The sequence below is a fragment of the Harmonia axyridis genome, chromosome 4, assembly GCF_914767665.1.
Source record: "Harmonia axyridis chromosome 4, icHarAxyr1.1, whole genome shotgun sequence".
Classification (NCBI taxonomy): domain Eukaryota; kingdom Metazoa; phylum Arthropoda; class Insecta; order Coleoptera; family Coccinellidae; genus Harmonia; species Harmonia axyridis.
The window spans coordinates 47,790,230-47,812,569 of record NC_059504.1 but is presented as its reverse complement, the minus strand read 5'-3'; the positions used below and the strand labels follow the sequence as shown (position 1 = coordinate 47,812,569).

Genomic DNA, 22,340 nt, shown 5'->3' with positions numbered 1-22,340 from the left:
TCTTATCAATTGTACGCTCACATGGACGATTATGTCGACCATAATCTGCCCGTAATGCAAAAAACTTACATACTACAGACTTATTAGTTTTGTAGTAAGTTTTCACAATTTTCCCCAGTAGATAAACGATCCATATTGTAAAATGGCTAACCTTCAACTAAACATATGACGCTTTGGATTACAGTTCTTTTTGACATAATGTGATTGAAATTGGGCTATAAAATCCAGACAACGAAAATAATTTTCTTAATAAGAATGGAATTCATAAGTGAAATTATTTTTTACTTTCCCAAACAGCAAGTAAACTTTCTACATTATGACTATAAACCCTAAAAACTTGAAATGAGTTTAGATCAAATCAACATTCTCTCAAGAAAACGGAAGCTAAAATTGCTTCCATGTATTGTAGATAACCGAAGATAAATTCCGAGAGTTATCAACATATTTGCTTTCTTTTTATCAAAGTTGACCCCAACTCTTATCCAAACACATCCTCAAACCTATAAAAATCTACCTGTAACATGAATTTTATCAACTTGATCAATCGACGAACGGAAGTGCTGACTGTGTTTAGAATTCTTAAAAGAAGGAAAGTGAAACTGAGATTAGGTATGATGCATTTCCGACAAGACAGATAAGTGAATTTTTAAGTCTTGAGGGCTCCCTTCAATGTTCACTTGATAAATCACTAAATAAATCCAGGAACACTGACAAGAAGTCGATAGTTGTTTATGAATCCATCATTAATAGGTATTTGAAATCTATCCTTGTCACGGAAAGTAAATTCATCTTTTCTATTCATTTGATTGATCGCTCTCTTCCATGGTTCGAGATAATATAGAAGGAAATAATAAACCATAGTGTAAAATTTACATTTTTTTTCTATTCTACTTATATTTTTGCCGGTTCAGGAGACAGGGTCAAAATATAATTCTCCTACAACTACAACTGCTATGAAAAGTAGCGTATTCTTCATAGCTTACTCAATTTCAAAACTATGTATTGCTCATACTGTGGGAAATATTATTTCTCACAGCACTTTGCCCACACCTCGCTTGGTAGACCAATGAAATTGGGCTTTTGAGTCGTTTCTATGGAAACGAAATAAATTAGCACATACTGTCAACGAAGGCCATTTTGATTTGAATCAAGTTCATTACTTGAATCATTGAAATTTGTGCAGTTGCAGGAAAAGTATTGTTTGTCCCCGCTTTTTAATATATTATGATTTATTGAAATATTGGAGAATTGATTTGAATTTTAATGAGATGATTTTGGGAAGATACATTTGTCTAGCTTAGCCCTGAGGATGGAAATAAATTTTTCCAAAACGTCGGCGAACTACCAGAGTATCATTTTCCTGTTTCTCTGAGCCTACACCACCAATCTATAGTGAAGGAAAATTATAGTCTGCAACATGTGGAGAAAGTCCTTTTGTCACTCGTGTGTTTCCACACTCGAGAGAAAAGTTGGACTTTCCCCACTTACTATAATATACTATTCTTTCACGTGACCAAAAAAAAAAAAAGACTGAAGGTGTTAACTAACAAGATCTCGAAGGCCAATAAGGATTATTTCTTCTTCGTTCCCTATATGGCACGTAGTGTCATTCGAGTCAGTATCTTACAATTCCGCCCATGAAAAGCTTCAATCATAGCCCAATTCCATGTTCTAGAACCTAGAGAGTTAGAAGTACCTACTTCAAAGTCTTCAAAACGTATAATTTGAGTCGGAATTCGAAACATTTTGAGAGCGATGAGGAATCGACAAACCTAGGTCAACACTACGTACTACAGCATCAATATTCTCAGTTGTTCTTGAGCGTTGCATACGGTTTCGATTCTTCACATCACTAACTTGTCTCAACAGCTCGATTTTTTTCACCAATTTCACTATTGCTGTTCGAGAAGGTGTCTGCATAATTATCTAATTATCCAAAATTATCACCATTTTTGTAGTGAATTTTCTCAATTTCAATGCTTTTTCAAAGCGTATATCGTTCCATTTTTGATATTGGCGTAGTTTTTACTCGTCAAATGTAAAAAAAACTTCAAAAAGGAAGCTGCCCAGATGGCGGGTTATTCGAAATGAAATGAATTATTGGAAAACTATGTACCCATGTACAGCGTGGGCAAATAAGCGAGGTAAGCGGCTATATCTCAGGATCCACTCATCGTAGAGACTTGCAGTAGAAAATTTTACCACTAAAGTATAAAATCGAAAGTGACAATTCAAAAAGATAGAGAATTTTCCAAGAATTACAATGATGATATTTTTTCTTCAACTTCATATGGAACATTTTCGAGTAAAATTCATTTATCTACTCGACAGTAGCTAATACGCCCACTAGCGGTAGAGGTATGAACTTCAAAACAATTTCTAGTGTGTTCTCTTGTACACTTTAGTAGTAAAATTTTTTACCGCAAGTCTCTACAATGAGTGGATCCTGAGAGGATCCTGAGAGGAGAGAAGATTACCTCGCTTATTTGCCCACCCTGTACATAGGTACATCTATTTGTTAATGAGTGTATACACTCATTAACAAATTCAATGAGTGAATATAACCCTAACGTTTGAGACAATCTCAAAATTTGATAAATACAGACATTGTGTCTAAATGAGTTTGACGAGTTGTGAACGGACGCCAAAAAAATCAATTTTGCCCATTAAAGAAAAGATTGCATCCTGTTCCCTAGAACAAGTTCGTTACAAAGATTCAAAGGATGTATTAATGATATACCTAAACAAAATTTTTTCAACATTATTAAACGTGACTCGATTCTATGTTGTATATTACCTAGAGCATGATGGAAAAATTATTTCTTTCTACGCTCAGTTGGTAGCAATGCACTCTTTAATATTGCATAACCTGCAATTCAACCAGCATCCTGGCATCTTTTACGGTATGTTACATCTTGCTAGTCCAGTTTTTTGAATCATTATTACTACGCACAAGGGTAAATGTATAGTTAGAAGTGTTGGTTGAAGAGTGCTTTTTATTGGGATTTAACGACCTATCAGTCCAAATCTAGATGTTAATGTTGAAATGAAGGCAATATATGTATACTTTAACATCTATTATCTACTCAATGTGCATTTATTCTGTGAGTATCTTCTTCTTGCCTATTATCTTCTTGTTCGTGCAATTGGCGCATGAATGGACGAGTGCTAAAAAGCTCCTGATTTCACGTCAGTACTTCTCTAATTTTTTTACCTGTAGTTTCTCCGTTAGATAGTAATAGTTTTCCTCAAAACTGCATAAATAATCCATTTGAAAAGTTTTTCTGTAGCAACATGTATGAATGACGAGTGCTTAGAAGCTCCTGATTTCACCTCAGTATTTCCGTCATTTTTTTCTCTGTAGTTTCTCTTTTGAGTACTAATAGTTTTCCCCAAAATTGCATAAATAATCCATTTGAAAAGTTTTTTTGTAGAAACACAAGGTATTCAACGAAAACAGGAATATGATAAAAATATTCCTACTTTTGACAGCCTACCTCTATTGGGTTGGTTTTTATTATAACAACAACAAACGCTATTTATTGACCAAAGGCCAATTGGCCATCGACAGTATTAGTCCTGCAGACAGCTTTTATTATATTATTTCTCAAATATCCTGAAAAGTTGCATGAATTTCATTTTGTGAACATATTTTAGGAATAAAATAATTTTTATGAATATTGTTTTATTTTTTTGTATTCTTCTAAAGAGGTGAAATATGCAACGCCTTATTGCATTTTTTGCAGATTTCCTAAACTTAAAATAAGGGTTTGGAATTAACGATTCATTGCGAAAATGTATTACCTTCTGTGTTGTGTTCGTAAAAGCAATAATCTTAATGAAAAAATAAAATCCAACGTGGTACAGGGTGTCCCAAATTCGATGCTCACTGAGAGCACCTCGAGAACTACAAGACATCTAAGTCAAAATCTCCAAGAAGCCCCGATATCTTTTTTCGAAATAATAAGATATCAGATCGTAAATATTTCGCTTCATTTTCAAGTTATAGGGTGTTTCACTATATCTTTGTGTCTGTTCGACATATTGGAAAAATTCTAATTTTTTTTGTGATTTTTATGGTTTATATTATAGGTACTCACAACGGATCATAGAAATCATAACCCGTTTTAGAAATATAGAGGAGAATTAGTATTTTTGGATATATTTCTTGATCACAATTATGCCATAGGCACAAAATGAATTAAGTCTCCAAATAAATGAAAAATAATTATATTAAAGGTGTACCATTTCAATACAGTACAATTTTTTTTAAAACGGTGACATTTTTGAAAAACCTGTAACAGGATGCTTTTCAACAAATCTGCAGCTAACAAACTGCGTTGAAAAATAAAGGGTGTCACATTTAAAAAAAGGCCAACTATTAATTTCTTTGATCTGTCATGAGTTTTATATACACCATAAAAATTACTGAAAAAAAAAATCTTAGAATTTTTCGAATACCTCAAAGAAATAGCGAAATATTTGAAACAGTCATTTTTCAGAAACACCCAGTAACTCGAGAACGAATCAAGATATCTATGATAGGTTTTCTGGTTATCAAGTATTACGAAAAAAGATTTCGGATGTTTTCGAAGATTTTTTCTCTAAGTCTTATAGTTCTCGAGATGCTTTCAGTGAACATCGAATTTGGGACATCCTGTACATTAATGGATCTTCTGTAAATCGAAAAAATCTAGTAGGTGGTTGTTAAATTTTCATTTTGTTCTGTATTTTGTAGAACCCGATCACAAAAGCAAAGAAATTTAAATGATTATTTTCCTAATTTTTGGAAGCTTATTCGTCATCAGTTAGTCGAACCTTATCGATTAGACCAATTTCCGCCCAAAATTCGAAAAATACGTACATCGTGACGAAAATTCAACACACTGTGGGTTGAATTGAGGTTTCCAAAGAATCTCCATAAAATGACTCAGAAATGATTCTTCGAAACTATATTTCTCGGAACAACCGTCTTAATCTGTGGCCTCATATATTGAAAGTGAATACTTTTCGAGACTATAGAGTTGCTTGAATTGGCGAATTCTACCTTTCCTTCCCTTCACCAACAGAGCAATGGGAACTTCACTTCAGCGATTCCATCTTTAGTGAGTAGCATATCATATGCTCATTAGAGATAACAAGTGCATTTCCATGTAGAACTGTCATCGATCTACCGAAGTTCATCGACATTTTAATGCAACAACAGTCTAGCCAACTCGGTAGCTAGCAATGAAAATTTCCCTGCCTTCGATGGAGCAAGTTGGAGCATGTTACTGAGGTTTTACGACTTCGAAGGATGAACGAAACCTCGTTTACGTTCATATAGGATTCTGCACCAAATGTATATCCGGGAAGATAACTTTAGATGATTTCACGTGAAAGGTCGTTCTTTAGAATCAACGTCGATAAGAGGAAGATTGGATAGCTACCTACAGATTAGACAAGAGTTTATCTCATTTTATACAGAGTGCTTCTAAATAAGTGGGAAAGTTTTCAGCCTGTGGAACCTTACGAAAAGTTGAAGGGGGTCATTCATATGAACAAAAACTCTTAAAAGGGAACCCCACCACGTGTCATTCTCGTAATCTGTCAAGATTTGCTCTGAAGAAGTGGGACAAAAATAATGTACCTTGTTGCTTGAACAACTGAATGATAAGTAGTAGTTAGGAATATTACAATAGTTACAACTTTCATCGAATGGTTGTACTTCACGAATCTTTTTAAACATTTTCACAGAATAAGAGTTTTACCTCTTTTGTTATGATTTTTATAGGAATTTTTTACGAATATTTTCAAAATACATTAGTGCTTTGTAGAGATACCATATCATAAATTATTTTTCGAAAAACGAGGAATTAGGAAAATTCCATTTTTTTTTCATTCTCAAATTGAAAATATTGAAATACTACAATGTAGATTATTGTTTGAAGAAATAATGAGACAACCCCCTAAAGACTGGTGATTTGTAAGAAAAATTATGTATCTTTAATTTCATTGCGCCAATTTTACCCTTGGGCAAACCTTTTTACTTGGTGTTCCTGAATTGGAGGTAAAAAACGAAAATGATAGATCTATAGGTATAAATGGGCCCTCAAACACTTTATTTTCGAGATACAGGGTGTTGAATGTTAAGTTTTTTCTTGTTTTTTTTTGTATAGTTTTGTTCTATCTGCTACTTATTTCGAGAAACAAATGAAACGCTCTTTTCGAAATCCCCTTGAACATACAAATTATCATAAAAACCCAGTTAGACAACAGTTATGAATAAATTAATCGTTAGTTTTGGTGTTCCTTTTACCAACCTGTAGCAATGATTAGAGATATGATAAACTCGTATAATCGTATAAAAATATTACTATAGGGTGTTTTTTTTGAGGTACATAACTTTAAGTTGGCATTACTGTTCAAGATGGCGACCGATTTAACAGCTGTCAAGTGATTTATTCTCAGTTTGGTTTGGCAATTCATCATGAATAAACTCACGCCTAAACAACGCTTGCAAATAGTGCAATTTTATTTCGAAAATAATGGTTCTGTGCGGAATACGTATCGCGCACTACGTTCATTTTATTTTGTTTAGCGATAAAGCGCACTTCTGGTTGAATGGCTACGTCAACAAACAAAACTGCCGCATTTGGAGTGAAGCTAATCCTTAAGTGTATGTCGAAACACCGTTACATCCAGAAAAACTGACTGTTTGGTGCGCTTTATGGGCTGGTGGAATCATTGGTCCGTACTTCTTCAAAAACGATGATGGCCAGAACGTTACAGTCAATGGTGATCGGTATAGAGCCATGATTACTAACTTTTTCATTCCTGAATTGAACAACCATGATATCCAGGAGCTGTGGTTCCAACAAGACGTCGGAACATGTCACACAGCTCGTGCCACAATCGATTTATTGAAAGACACGTTTGGTGAGCGCCTAATTTCACGTTTTGGACCTGTGAATTGGCCCCCAAGATCTTGTGATTTAACACCGCTAGACTCCTTTCTGTGGGGCTATGTAAAGTCATTGGTCTATGCGGATAAGCCACAAACCCTCGACCATTTGGAAGACAACATTCGCCGTGTTATTGCCGATATACGCCCACAAATTTTTGGAAAAAGTCATCAAAAATTGGACGTCCAGATTGGACAACATCCGAGCCAGCCGTGGCGGTCATATGCCAGAAATCATATTTAAAATGTAATGCCACAAGATTATTTTGCGGATAAATAAAATTCATGTCAATCGAATAATCCATCGTTGTTTCATTGCAATTCAAAGTTCTATAGCTCTAAAAAAAACACCCTTTATTACTACAAGAAACACCCTATATCTCGAAAACAAAGCGATTGTGAACCCTTGCTTATAGGATTTTACCACCAATTTAGGAACACCCTGTATAGTTATATGGCCTCCAAGGCGCAATAATGTTTGAGTACTCAAAGTCTCCAGACTTTAAAAAAAGTGCGCGTGAGTTTAGAGAACAGTTGTGCCAAATCATCAACAAATAGAATTTCCACAATCTTCAACGGACTTTCTGTAGATCATCATTCATAACAGAAGTTCACAATAATGGATGTAGTTCACTTCCCTCCCAATTTATTTGATATTCATTCAATATTAAAAACAAGTCAGCCTAACAGAGAACCATTACATCCAAAACATTCAGTCAGTCATCCATCACTTAGAAAGCAGTCCAAAGAAGGATACTTAGACTTTGAATAAACGAGACCACATTTTCAGACATCATTTAAATAACTCCTTGGTCTCAACCCACAAGCTATTTAAATCAAATATCTACGAATTGAGCTATCCAATTAGTGTAATCGGTTTGATACAAACGCCTACTAAACGTTGATTCAAATTGTACGATAAAAGATATGTAACAATCATACTATCAACGCTTGATTCTGACAGAATAGGAAAATTGCCCAATCTATTCGACACCAGTTCAGATTCGAGACACTAATCAGTATTAAGATTTCGAGATGTAGTGACTGTAGACTGGATGATTAATCGATTTCTCTCTCGTAGACTGTAATTAAATGAGGAGAGAAATAGAAAAACACTATTAAGCACAGTGGTTCCACTGTAAAGCCTACTCATGAACTATGAAGAAAAAGTTCTGAGGTAGGAGTTAGGCATATTACAAATAAAAACTGGGTGGAAGCCATTCTTATTTACTGAAAAAACTGAATGAACATGTTGGTAATTCGTTCTAAGCAGAACACTCTATAGAAATTACCGATCTATTCACAGCTGAAGAAATGTATGTAAATAACAACGATGGGATTTGGATTGTTCTTTTGATGTTAGTTTTATTCGATACTACTTCACATATTTATTTAAACTGAAACTATTTTGTGATTCCATATTGTGTATCAACTGTGTAATAAATAAGGAGGTGAAACATTATTTATAAACTATAAAAGTTTAATTTATAAACAATTAAGCAGAGCCTCTAAACACTCACCTCAATAATCACATTATTTTCTTGATCTTCTCACAGTTGAATCTTAGGAGAGCACTCAAGTGTTGGCCATTGAAAGTTCCAAATCTGTAAGTGTAAATATTTAATTTTATTATTCCATGTTCTATGGTAATTCTATCATTAAATATCAGATAATTTCGACCCATTCAACTTTCAAAGTGCTCAAGGCATAACTAAGCTAAGTAGTGGTTTCCAATAAGAGATTTCATTTCGAGTATCGCGCTATCTAGGCAGCTGTCACTTTTAAAGCTGTCAATATTTTGACAGTTGACAAGTTAAAACTATAGGGTGTTTTTTTAGAGCTATAGAACTTTAAGTTGCAATAAAACAACGATGGATTATTCGATTGACATGAATTTTATTCATCCGCAAGATAATCTTGTGGCATTACATTTTAAATATGATTTCTGGCATATGACCTGGCTCGGATGTAGTCCAATCGATGACTTTTTTCAACATTTGTGGCCGTATATCGGCAATAACATGGCGAATGTTGTCTTGCAAATGGTCAAGGGTTTGTGGCCTATCCGCATAGACCAATGACTTTACATAGCCCCACAGAAAGTAGTCTAGCGGTGTTAAATCACAAGATCTTGGAGGCCAATTCACAGGTCCAAAACGTGAAATTAGGCGGTCACCAAACGTGTCTTTCAATTGAATTGGCCTCCAAGATCTTGTGATTTAACACCGCTAGACTACTTTCTGTGGGGCTATGTAAAGTCATTGGTCTGTGCGGATAAGCCACAAACCCGAGCACAAACCCTTGACCATTTGGAAAACAACATTCGCCGGGTTATTGCCGATATACGGCCACAAATGTTGGAAAAAGTCATCGAAAATTGGACGTCCAGATTGCACTACATCCGAGCCAGCCGTGGCGGTCATATGCCAGAAATCATATTTAAAATATAATGCCACAAGATTATCTTGCGGATAAATAAAATTCATGTCAATCGAATAATCCATCCTTGTTTTATTGCAATTTAAAGTTCTATAGCTCTAAAAAAAACCTGTTACTTTCCTCATAACAATGAAATGAATATCAATTGATTCTCCTCAAAATATAATGTTTTTTATCTAATATCCAAATGAAACCTCTTATTGGAGAACCCTTATTTGTACTCATGCTTGGATAGCGTACAAGCTCGGTCCCAGGGGGAGGGTCAAGGGGGTCATAATGTTCAAAACTGCAGATTCGAACGAAATGAAAATGAATGGTATTTTAATATAATATAACAATTTGAAGCTTCATGCAAGCGAATCACTTAATCAGAACCATGGAACATTGGAAAATTATTGGAAAATTAATATCCAATAATTTAGAGAAGCACTAATGAGGTGGCTTCATTTGATTGCTCTTTTATGTTTGTTTCGATATTCTTCTCGATTTTTTTATGGTTCTGAGTTCTGCTTGGAGTTCTGTTTATCATGAAAGTTTGAAATTGTTATTCTTTAAGTTGTATACACGCAAAATTTCAACTCGATTGAGTTTCTTTTAGAATATCCTTCTTGATTTCTTTATAATTTTGAGGATATGGTCAGCTTTAAATTTTGCACGGAACTTAATTTCATATAATTGTCCCAAATATCAACATCATCGGTTTCACGAAAATATTGGGCAATTTATTTTCGATCATCTTCCTTGAATTTTCTATGGATCTGGTTATGCTATCAACATGAAAATTCCCAAAAGACTTAACCCTTCAAAGGCTACCGTGACCATATGGTCACACCTACAGCGCTGCACAAAATCAGCTGACATATGTACGTATATCTTAGTATACGTGAGGAAGCGATGATATTTATTCAGTTGACTTAGGAACTTTGTAGTGTGAACGTGTCGCATTGTTATTCCACTGATTTCTCATTCGTAATAGAGGTGAACTGCCGTGTTTGTTAGGTATTCGCAATAAAATGGATCCCAAATTTGTGTAAGTATCAAATTTCTATTTCAAACTGAATATCTTTTAATTATATTTGTTTCAATAGTTGGTGAAATGTGTGAGGAATTTCAAGAATATATTAGATTTGAATATCTCTTCTCTGTTCAAAATCAACTTTGATGCAAACTTGACTGTGACCGCATGGTGACACTAGCCGAATCTGGCAGAAATTGATATTTTTTGTTTCAGGCGAGGTTTCTCTCTCAAAGAAGCCTTAGATATAGTATATAACGACGAAGAAGATAGCAATGGTGTGTGTGACATTTACATATCACCGCCGGAACCAAATGTACTGACAGATGAAGATTCGGGTGATGAAGAAGGCGGGGAAATGGATAATTTATCACGTGGCCAATTATCAACTGCAGCAGAAATCCGACTTTCTGACAATTCGCGCATAACTGGCTTCGAAGATGTTTCAAATGAAGAAGGCAGTGAAGGAGACAATAGTTTATTAGAAAGTGAAGTTAGTCAGATTGAAAAATGTGGTCCAAGCACTAGTTCAAACAAGAGCACCAAAAAGACGAATTCAACGAAGAAGCCGCAGAAGAAAGTGAAAGAAACACTCAAAAGAACTTGGATCGAGGGCGATCTTCTAAAAACGACAGCAGTATTTCCACAGCCAGACTATACCAATTTTATAGGAAAATCCCCAACAGATTTATTTGAATTGTTTTTCGACGACGACATTGTTCGTATGTTAGTAGAAGAATCAAATAAATATGCGCTCTTCCTAAACCATCCAGATCCGAAAATAGAATCTGATGAAATGAAGTGTTTCATCGGTATACTTATTTTGACCGGGTATAACTCTCTTCCCGGAAAATGTTTTTACTGGGATTCAGAATCGGACATGGGAAATCAATTAGTAAAGGAAGCAATGCGTAGGGACAGATTTCGACAGATAATGCGTTTTTTACATTGTGCCGATAATACCAAACCCAATTACAAAGACAAAATGTGGAAACTTAGGCCGCTCATTGAAAAACTTCAAAAAAATTATTTGAAATATTTTAAGCCGACAGAAAATATGAGTTACGACGAATGTATGGTGAAATCGAGGGGGTAATCACTCCGTGAAAAAGATACACCGATTTCGGAAATCATGAAGATTTCGGGGGATTTCGGAGGATTTCGAGGGATTTCGGAGGGATTTCGGATGATTTCGGGGATTTCGGAGAATTTCGGGGATTTCGGAGGATTTCGGGCGATTTTGGATGATTTCTTTATTAAAAATACGTGAATAATCGTTTAATGTCTGTGTTTTGATAAATGAACTTAATTTCACGGCATTCAGACAATTTTTCAATTCAGAAAAATTACATCCTCGAGCGGGACTCGAACCCAGAACCTCCCAACTCAAACTCGAACTAGTTATTCGGAGGTTGTGGTTCGAGTCCCGCTGGAGGAGGTACTTTTTTCCAAATTTAAAAATTGTTTGAATGCCGTAAAATTAATTTTATTTATAAAAAAATATTGCATCTTTGGAAATGTTGAACAGATAATACAAAATTTTAGATTTTCAACTCCTAACAAAAACAATATTATAGCAAATGCTCTATTTGTCAAATTGGTAATTTTGATAATTCGTAAATTTCATAGCAATATTTGAATCACCACCGAGATCCCAACAAATAACTGATAACTATTTCAAATTTCAGTTCTCAGTATGTTTTCAGCATAGAAAATGACCACAAAATATTTCCGAGGAATTCATAATTCGTCTTTGAGCATATTTTTTTCCTGTTTTTTATTGTTGTGAATGAATTATTTCATATATTAGCATATTCTTACCATCTTATAGACGTTCACTGTGTTTTGAGAAGATTTTATATTCATTCGCGATTTTCACGAGATACCTCTGTCCTGAATAAATCAAATTTTTCGAACTTTTTCCAATTTCAAAAGTTCATAAAAAAAGAATGTTAGATGTGACAACTTTGAATGATACCGCATATCAAAGCAAAAATGTATGCTCTTTTTGAAAATCTAAACAATTCATTTCGATTCATTTCAAATTCGAAATACAAAGTAATATTTTTAACCTGAACACTTTAAATGGGATATTGAAGTAATTAATATCTCTGACTCAATCTCGGTATGTGTCAATAACATCCCAAATTTCTATAAATTCCACCGACAAGTTTGGTTATTATTTTGATTTCATTATTTCCATGAATATGAAAATCCCCATGTGCTTTCCAAGGAAAGACAGAAATTGATTTTTTTCCGTCGATCCGTAGCCCTACTCTACCTCTTATATTTATTCAATTCTTTTTTTTTTTAATAAGAGTATGTACAATTACTTCCGGGACACCCTGTATATTCAGCTCGACCCCGATCTCCTTTGTATCGTCAAATTCAATGACCGCTTAATTTCGAAATCCAAAACAATTTCTTCATCAGCATCTCTATCAGAGCTCATTGAAATCATAAATTCCAAATTTTCCTTTTTCCTCGTCTACACACTCTTCCAAATACTTCCACTTGATTAACTCAAGAAAAGAAAATCGTGCTAAAACTGTTACCTAACCTCTGAATATGTAACATAACAAACGTCAGTGCCTTAGCCACTGCGCACACTCCATTGATTGCGAGAAATGTGATTTCGACGGCGCGGCGATTGCGAGATTTCGACAGCGATTGCGGGATTTCGGTAGCGATTTCGGGATTTCGACAGCGATTTCGTGATTTCGGTAGCGATTTCGGGATTTCGGAGGTGATTTCGGGATTTCGGAGATGATTTCGTGATTTCGGTGGCGATTTCGGATGATGATTTCGGGATTTCGTGTTTCAGAATTACATCGATTTCGGAAGTGGTTACCCCCTCGGGTGAAATACTATGGCAGACACAGCTGCAAACAGTTTATTCGCGGAAAACCGATAAGATTTGGCTATAAAGTATGGAGTTTGAATGCCGAAAACGGCTACCTAATCAACTTCGATATATATCAGGGAAGTAATCCGAAGTCGGTTACTGAATATGACAATAAATTTGGAAAAGCTACTTCTCCATTACTAATAATGCTAGACTCCTTGCCAGATAGAAATCTTCGTTATCAAATTTATACAGACAATTTGTTTACGAGTTTCAATCTTTTGACGGAGCTAAAGCAAAGAGGCTATGGAGTTACAGGAACCGTTAGAGAAAATAGGGTTCCAAAGGACTGCCCAATAACTTCTAAATTAGACATGAAGAAAAAAAAAAGAGGTTCTATCGAGTCTAAAATTTCAAAAGATGAAGGTGTGATACTAGTGCGTTGGACTGACAATGCCCCTGTTACCATGGCTTCAACTTCTTATGGAATTGAACCCACTTCTTTGGTGAAAAGATATTCACAGTCCGAGAAGAAAATTATTCAAATTCCCCAGCCACGTCTTATAAATGCCTATAATAAATATATGGGTGGGACAGATCGGATGGACGAAGATATTGCGCGCCATAGAATAGGTATCAGAAGTAAGAAATGGTATTGGCCGTTACTTACTTGGCTTATAGATACCGCATTACACAATGCATGGATACAGTATAAAAGTGCAGGTAATTCAATTACTAATCTGAATTTCAGAAGAGAAATTGTAAAGGTATACCTAAATAGGTTTAAAACTGCCCCAAAAAGATATGGAAGACCAACAACGAGTAGAAATAGTGTCTCCATGAATAGGATTTCGGATGATATCAGGTATGACCATAAGGACCACTTAGTTGTTCCAGTTCCAAATAACAAGAGGAGAAGATGTGCCGGAGAAGGATGCTCCTCTGTTGGTCGAACACAGTGCAATAAATGTGATTTGGGACTATGTGTGGAATGTTTTTATATATTTCACATTAAATAATTTGTTCGACATTTCTGTATTCATATTGGGCTAGTGTGACCATATGGTTACGCCATTTTTTTGAGAAAAATAAAGGAAAAAAATGCATAATTCTTATTCTACCCAACACTGATAAATGGAATTCACTCAATAGAATCGCTAAATTTGCTCTCTTGAAAAAATAATAATTCCGCCTTTGAAGGGTTAAATTGTAATTCCTTTTGCGAAGCATCATCCCTATCGAATGTGCAGATGTATAATTCACAAAAGAAGCAAATATTGAACAGTCATTCATGGAACCCGTACTCGTGTTTTGCCCATTAAAGAATTTATCCTGAATATGTCAAGCCTTTTCCATTCGAAAGTTCTTCCGTTGGAAAGTTATTGTGTTTTCCGTGGAATTCGAATAGACAGAACCAAAGTTGAGGAAGGATTTGTCATTTCATTAGTGAGTGGAACTTTGTAGCTTTTTTTGCGGGCTTTCAGCAGATGGATGAATTTTTTTATTAAATTTTTGGTTTCTACTCATGCAAAACTTAGAATCTTCAGGTGTGGTTGTGATTGTATTTCCGCGAACGAAGGTTAATTATTGAAAATGAAAAGGTTTCTTATTGAAAAAAAAACAAAAATTCGGCCACTCCGAAATTTTGAAATTTTGATCTTTAAAATAAGTATATCGAACCAAAAAAAATCGAATGAGAAAATTCGGTACAAAAATTGGTCACTATACCGCATCGATCCACCTAGCTCGACAAGACGATCCATGAATTTTGAAGAAAAAACTCAAGGAAACAAAATTAAACAAAAAATAAAATTCCTTTAGAATTCAACAATACATAATCATGCAATCCAAACACTTTATTGCTTCAATGGTACCTTGTAAATACGATATTTTTCACAGCAAACTCCTAGCTCTTATAGTTTCGGAGTTTTGAAATTTTTATTTGGATTCAGGAAGAAATGACCTCTGGTTCGAATCTCATCACTGGATATTCATTGAATTTGTTTTTATTGATATTTTATAAAATTTTCTAGGAGTACCTACTTTGGTGATAAATAATATGCAGTCAATGATTTGATTTATAATTTTTCGTTATTTCAATTGAATTAGAGCTTTCTAGGTAGGTATTTGATTCAAAAACGAGCGCTCAAAAGAAGCTATTATTTTCAAGGGAATTTGATTTCAAAGTGCTCAGAATAGTATAGAAGCAATCTTCTCTAATGTTATGAAGAATAAAAGAACTTAACTTTACATTTGAATCCCATTTATGGAAATCTGGGATGCAACTGACTCAAACTGATTGCCAATTTTTGGCCAGGTCTGAAAATGAATCATATGGGTAGCACCCCCATATGGTATGAAAAATTGAACTGATATCTAATAATAAAAATACCCAAATAAATCACATTCAACGTTGTAACCGTAATTCGTAACTCTTTCAAAACAAACATCTCTACATTGGACATCATTATTATTTTTAAATTCTGGTCATCGTTCGATGCAGCGATTTTTCATGAATGACTCTCACCTTAAACGGGGTCAAGATTCATCCGAAAATTCACATATACGTGTACAGAACACCTATTAGTCACAAATCACAGAAAATACAAAAACCAAATTCAAAAACCACACGATTTTTCTTCAAAAGTGACAGCCCGCACCAAATATCTCAGGTTCATCTCCGACACTCATCTGACCTTAAGGTGGTGAAAATTACGGGAATGTTTTGTGTCACACTGGCGGATTTTTGAGCTCGTAAGCATGCGAATCTGAAGGAAAACCTGCCTGTAGAAATGACACTCCACCGCGAACGGCCACCAGCTATCTGATCCGCATTCAACAATGTAAAATAAATAAAATTATCAGCTCTACGATGCGATCTTCAGTCTGCATCACCACACCGCGCGACGTTGCCAGATGTCTCTAGCAAAATTTCCTTTTTGATACTTTGTAATTCGTATTTTATTCGTAAATGTGCGTACTGCGTATTATATACATAAAGGGTGCTTTTTTTTAGAGCTGTAGAAGTTTAAATTGCAATAAAACAAAGATGGATTATTCGATTGACATGAATTTTATTTATCCGCAAGATAATCTTGTGGCATTACATTTTGAATATGATTTCTGGCATTTGACCGTCACGGCTTTCTCGGATGTAGTCCAATCTGGACGTCCAATTTTCTATGACTTTTTCCAACATTTGTGGCCGTATATCGGCAATAACACGGCGAATGTTGTCTTCCAAATGGTCAAGGGTTTGTGGCTTATCCGCATAGACCAATGACTTTACATAGCCCCACAGAAAGTAGTCTAGCGGTGTTAAATCACAAGATCTTGGAGGCCAATTTACAGGTCCAAAACGTGAAATTAGGCGGTCACCAAACGTGTCTTTCAATAAATCGATTGTGGCACGAGCTGTGTGACATGTTGCGCCGTCTTGTTGGAACCACAGCTCCTGGACATCATGGTTGTTCAATTCAGGAATGAAAAAGATAGTAATCATGGCTCTATACCGATCACCATTGACTGTAACGTTCTGGCCATCATCGTTTTTGAAGAAGTACGGACTAATGATTCCACTAGCCCATAAAGCGCACCAAACTGTCAGTTTTTCTGGATGTAACGGTGTTTCGACATACACTTGAGGATTAGCTTCACTCTAAATGCGGCAGTTTTGTTTGTTGACGCAGCCATTCAACCAGAAGTGCGCTTCATCGCGAAACAAAATAAAATGGGCCTAGTGCGCGATACGTATTCCGCACAGAACCATTATTTTCTAAATAAAATTGCACTATTTGCAAGCGTTGTTCAGGCGTGAGTCTATTCATGATGAATTGCCAAACCAAACTGAGAATAAATCACTTGACAGCTGTTAAATCGGTTGCCATCTTGAACAGTAATGCCAACTTAAAGTTATACACCTCGAAAAAAAACACCCGTTATAAGGAAAGGATTTAAGGATTCCTTATACTATGATAGAGCCACTAGTGCCTCAAAGAAAAAAGTCCATTGGCGAAAATCCCGGCTATCAGGTGGGCATTAGAGGTGAGATACTTTACCCAAGACCACTGGTTAAGAGGGGCTGAACACTGAAGATTCGTTTGGAAGATATGAACTATCGACTAATTCATTGGTGCTATTTTTAATTATTAGCCTCGGCCATTTTTCTATATTTTGTTTGATTGTTCAATTGATCGATAGTTTGATCGGTCTTCTGAATACTAAGAAGAATCTTCAGATTTCGAATGGTATTCAGAAGCCCAATAAAACTATCGTCCAAATAAGTCTATAGTGACTCGAAGAAAATCCATTTACTACCAATACCGTGTGGACACTGGCTATTTCTTTTGAATATATTTTTCTGCCATGATTGTTTGATTGTGTGAGATCTCTCTAAACTTCACATTTCATGCCATTCGGAGAATATTGAAAACTTAATTCTTGTGGTTGGTACAGCATCTTTTGTTTTTAATGTTAAATCAATTTTGAGTTAGTTCCAACTTATTTTTCAAGTCAAGTTTCTTATAATTTTCTGGAAAAAATGTATCTCCAACAAATAAAATAAGGTAGCATAACCGTCTAAAATTGAAATTCATATAATATTCATTCAAGCAATAAAATATCCATTTTTAACGATTAAACCTGACATTTCATCGATTATTTTAAAACTCGTTCATTTCTGAGTTGAGTTTGCAGAAATTCAACTAAATCTGGCAGCGTTGTCGTTCCAATGGAAACTAATGGTAACGACGCGGTGTACTAGTGAAATTTTGAGAGCGCGCGCCTCTTTAAATAACGAATTACGTGATATTAATTAAAGCTTACGTCCTAAATATAAGGAAAAAACTTTTAATTATCTTTCCATCAGTTCTGCTGAGGTTATTATCTCAAAGTCATCCCATTATTTTTGAGCGTGTTCAAGATAAAATTATACATTCTATAATACTTTATCCCTTAATTCTGTGACGTTCCAAAAAATATTGTCCTAGATACATAAATTATGTAAAAATAAATTATTCCTCTATGCATCTAATGAATGAAAAGTTGTACCGCACCTTAGATTTATTCTTAAAATATGGTGGAACACATATAAATCCATAAGTCAGATTTATTTTTGAGATTAGGTTGAACGCTATTACAGATTTATTTCAAATCAACCGCCAAATACAGAAAAAATTTCTTTTTGCCTACCTTATGGTTTGGTGTCAACAATGTCATCCTTGGATTGATTACAGCTGTCACTTCCATTTGTTGACTGAAAATTTCGAGGAAAGTAACCTCGTTAGGCCATCAAAAATTGTTTACACCTGTTGATTTTTCTTTTGAAATATTATTTGACAAATTCCTCAAGTATGTTGTATTTTTTATTTATCTTACAGCGTTTCCCGAATGTTTAAAATTTCTAGCATAATAATATGATTTTAGGTTATGGCAACTGGTTCAACTAGAAGGATCTTAGTAGAAACTAAAAATTTATCGAAGGATCCCCCTCCAGGTATTAGTGCTAATCCAGATGAAAGCAATTGCAGGTATTTTCATGTTGTTATGGCTGGGCCTAGCGGATCGCCTTATGAAGGTGGTCTATTCAAATTAGAATTATTCTTACCAGAGAACTATCCGTTATCTCCTCCCAATGTACGATTTTTGACGAAAATTTACCACCCTAATATAGATAAGTTAGGTAGGATTTGTCTGGATATACTCAAAGACCAGTGGTCTCCCGCATTACAAATCAGGACAGTATTATTATCAATTCAAGCTTTATTAAGTAGTCCAAATCCTGACGATCCTTTAGCAAATGATGTGGCCAATATGTGGAAAACTAGAGAACAAGATGCCATACTGAAAGCCAAAGAATGGACTAGGTTATATGCAATGGAATGAATTCCTGCATAGTTCTGTAGTCTCAAATTTTTGTGAAAAATTGCATTTCCCAATAAAAGACATTGATTTTCAAAATTTCCTCGTAATTTTAGGGATTCTCTGAAATGCCAATTTGAATTATAGGGTTGTTTTAGACAGACCTCATTTTAATACTGATTTGTGGCCAGATCAGTTTATCGCATGTTATTAAATCTGATATTTGTATCATATGTGTCATTCCTTGCGTCTAAGAGCAATAAATTGCTTAAGTGAATTCAAGGTAATATGTGATAGTAAAGTGATAATGTTATAAATTGACTTGTGAAGAGAATCGAAGCTGACTATGTCTTTTAAATTATTATTCAATACCTAGGTTTTATTAATGTGGCTCAAAGTTTTAGTTAAATCAATATTTATTTTCATCAAGAATGAAATCAATAGTAAAGAAAAGTTTACACTCCTCGCATATGTTGAATCTATAATGACAAGGTGTATTTTTATTAAAGTTTTTCAATGATTAATAATAGTCATGATTTCAATACAAATCAGGAGTCTCAAAATTTACAAGTCATTATTTCTCTTGCTCCTTTTAATTACTTTACAGGTTTTTTATTATATTGAATTTGAAAATTATAATTAAGGTATACATTGTGCTAAAAATAATGAATATTAAATTAAAAACCTTTAAAAATAATAAGTATGTGTTGAACATCTGAAAAATTACTTTTATTGAAATTTTGAGAACCTTATCAAGAAAAAGAAAGCGAACTAAGATAGCAATTTTCAATTTTAAATGATTTCAATATGTTTTCATCCTACATACATAAATTCAGTTTTATCAATGAAAAGTATTCTGTAAAAAAATGCACCTTGTAATATTTATTGCTTAATACTATCCACATAAGTTAGATATCTTTTAGTTAATTTACCTCACATACATGGCTGTTGAAGTATTCTAATTATAGAATCTTAATGGTTTAGAAAATGTTTATAAAAATGTTCTTGAAGTGACAATAATTGGAAAATTGTCGGTAAGAAATTTTTATTTGGTGCATACCTATATGTTCATTTGAAATAAAACGTACTTTTGTTACAATTTATGTGTTCTTTAGTTCGTCCCTAGTACTATAAGTTCAAATTTTTGAATAAGATATTTTTTAGTTCAAACATCTTTGTGGAACATCGGAGTTACTTAAAGTAGACCTTTCAGTTGAAACTTATAAATTATTAGTAGGTAAAAGAAGAAAAGGAACACTTATCCTTATTTTTAATTTGTATTATTTTAAAGAATGTTTATAAATTATTCTAATGATTTGCGTAGAAACAAATCTCCATAATTTGAGAGATATTAAGTAGAAGTTACAGTGACTGTTCATATAGGTACTCATTAGTAAGTGGAGTAAAGAGGTCATCATTTATTGATATAAAATTGTTTTAGTTGTGGAGCTAAATATTGTCTTTTTGTTCTGATTTCTAGACGAAGATAGATAAGTAGAAGTGCGGATTTTAATCAGAGCCGCTGCTAGCCAAACTGCCAAATACAGTAGAATCCGTTTAGTATGATTCCGCTTATAGTGAACAACCGCCTATTATGACGTAATTACACAACGAACTTTGGTTTTCATATAACATCTTCATAAAAGAAGTTGGATATAATGACTTGGGTTACAGTGACATGTCGCTTATTATGACCCATTTTCAATAAATTATGCCCGGTTATTTGACCGATATGATTCCTTATACCTTCTGCAAGTTTGACACATGGCTTGTTATTGTGCTGAATCTCAGTGGATAATCCTGTGGGGAAAAATGATATCTCAACGCCGTAAAGCTTTTACGATTCAGGAGAAAGGTGCAATAATATGCAGATTAGAAAGAGAATCAAATTATTATCTCGCGAAGGAATTTGAAGTAGGTCATTCGACAATCTCAAATATTTCCAAAAACAAGAACCGGATTAAGCTATCGTTTGCAGAATTATTATCATGATTTGTTCATAGCCATATTGAATATGATAGTACAAATTCGACCATGGCGATGTCTCCTATACAAAATAGCATTAGGGACTTTTATTACAATACAATGAGAAAACAAAGGCAGACCAAAATTACAGATTTCTTGATTAAAAAATGAAAAATATATGTACATACATACAACTTATTAAGTGCAATTTTATTTTGATTTTTTTTATGCTATGTTCCTTTATTAAAATGAAAATTTACCTAGAAGAGGTTTTTTTTTCACTAAACGCTTTGTATGACTTCCGTTTATAATGACGTGTTTGTCAATTCCCTTCAATGTCATTATAAAGGGATTCTACTGTAGGTAGATGAATATCGAAAAATTTTAATGAATCGTATCTATCTGGTTGATTTATATGAATCTTTATTGAATAGATGATAAAGCTCTATCCAAAATTGCAAAATGAAAACGAATTTTAAATTTTTGGTTTCTCCTAAGTCTTTCCATATTTGATTCAAAGAATGGAATTATTTCAAAATTCTAGGTAATATCTTTGGCATCGTTTAATGGCATTTCAAAACCAGAATCACTTCAATATTTTTCAAGAAATTCTTGGTTTTTTTTTTTATTGACGAGTTGCAGCCGACAAATACAGAATTGCAGAAGCTTACTGCAAATATTCATCTTGTGAAGTACCTCATACCATGTTATTAACGATACAATTAATTTAAATTTGTAAATTTTCCTTTGATATACATTCAGCCTCATGACACGTTGAAGAGCCTGTTGTTTCAGTTAGTGTGTTTTCAGCTATATGCCTTAGTGACTTAGATATTTAATTCAGCTCATACCGAAGAGGTTCCAAGGCCTTGATACAACTAGACAATTTGGTGTCACTTAGTGGCTTAACTGTGAGTGCACATTCTGTTTCAAAATATTCCACCTTTAGAGCAGAGGCCAAGAAAAACAATTATTTGCTGAATTTAATAAAAAATATGGATTCCATAGAAGATGCAGTGTCATTCACTACTTAATTTAAGAAATGGGCACTACAAGAGACACAAAAGTCTCGAGTGTTCCTTTTCAAAATTTTACATGGCAAACCTTTGACCTTTCCCTTCATATTACTCGCATTATGTTATCCCTGTCCTCTATTATTTTTGAGTGGCAATTGCATGTTTGTTTGTATCCATTTAGAAGAAATAATAATATTGCTTATTTCTTTGGGAACAGTGGTATATTATCAAATAAGTGAATATGATCTTTTCTGTTTA

At 34.2% G+C, this 22,340-nt stretch overlaps 3 protein-coding genes across 5 annotated transcripts in view; 2 read left to right on the top strand and 1 right to left on the bottom strand.

Annotated features, from left to right (window-relative positions):
- The window catches only part of LOC123677402 (transmembrane protein 198), a 61,982-nt gene extending 43,421 nt beyond the window's left edge, over positions 1-18,561 (bottom strand). Inside the window, exons 1-2 of one of the 3 annotated variants that reach the window (XM_045613896.1) lie at positions 18,433-18,561; positions 8,464-8,547 (exon numbers count right to left, since the gene is read on the bottom strand). The gene's annotated coding sequence lies outside the window, so the exon portion shown is untranslated. Of the gene's footprint in view, positions 1-8,463; positions 8,548-15,769; positions 16,100-18,432 lie in introns of those variants that run through there. The other 2 variants (XM_045613897.1, XM_045613895.1) reach the window with 2 other exon arrangements.
- Positions 10,180-14,445, top strand: LOC123677401 (piggyBac transposable element-derived protein 3-like). The gene is made up of 3 exons (XM_045613894.1): positions 10,180-10,412; positions 10,614-11,475; positions 13,257-14,445. Exons 1-3 carry the CDS (start codon positions 10,396-10,398, stop codon positions 14,259-14,261), a joined length of 1,884 nt encoding a protein of 627 aa, XP_045469850.1. The 5' UTR covers positions 10,180-10,395; the 3' UTR covers positions 14,262-14,445.
- LOC123677404 (ubiquitin-conjugating enzyme E2 N-like) lies at positions 18,457-20,200 on the top strand. Its single transcript, XM_045613898.1, has 2 exons — positions 18,457-18,591; positions 18,667-20,200. Exon 2 carries the CDS (start codon positions 18,670-18,672, stop codon positions 19,123-19,125), a length of 456 nt encoding a protein of 151 aa, XP_045469854.1. The 5' UTR covers positions 18,457-18,591; positions 18,667-18,669; the 3' UTR covers positions 19,126-20,200.
- The last annotated feature ends 2,140 nt before the right edge of the window (positions 20,201-22,340 follow it).

What these genes read in the sequence shown, in the direction of transcription:
- LOC123677401 (XM_045613894.1), top strand. An exon ending in TGAGTTACGACGAATGTATG is followed by an intron (nt 11,476 to 13,256) that starts GTGAAATCGAGG and finishes TTACCCCCTCGG; the next exon opens with GTGAAATACTATGGCAGACA.
- LOC123677404 (XM_045613898.1), top strand. Translation starts at nt 18,670, where the DNA reads ATGGCAACTGGTTCAACTAGAAGGATCTTAGTAGAAACTAAAAATTTA.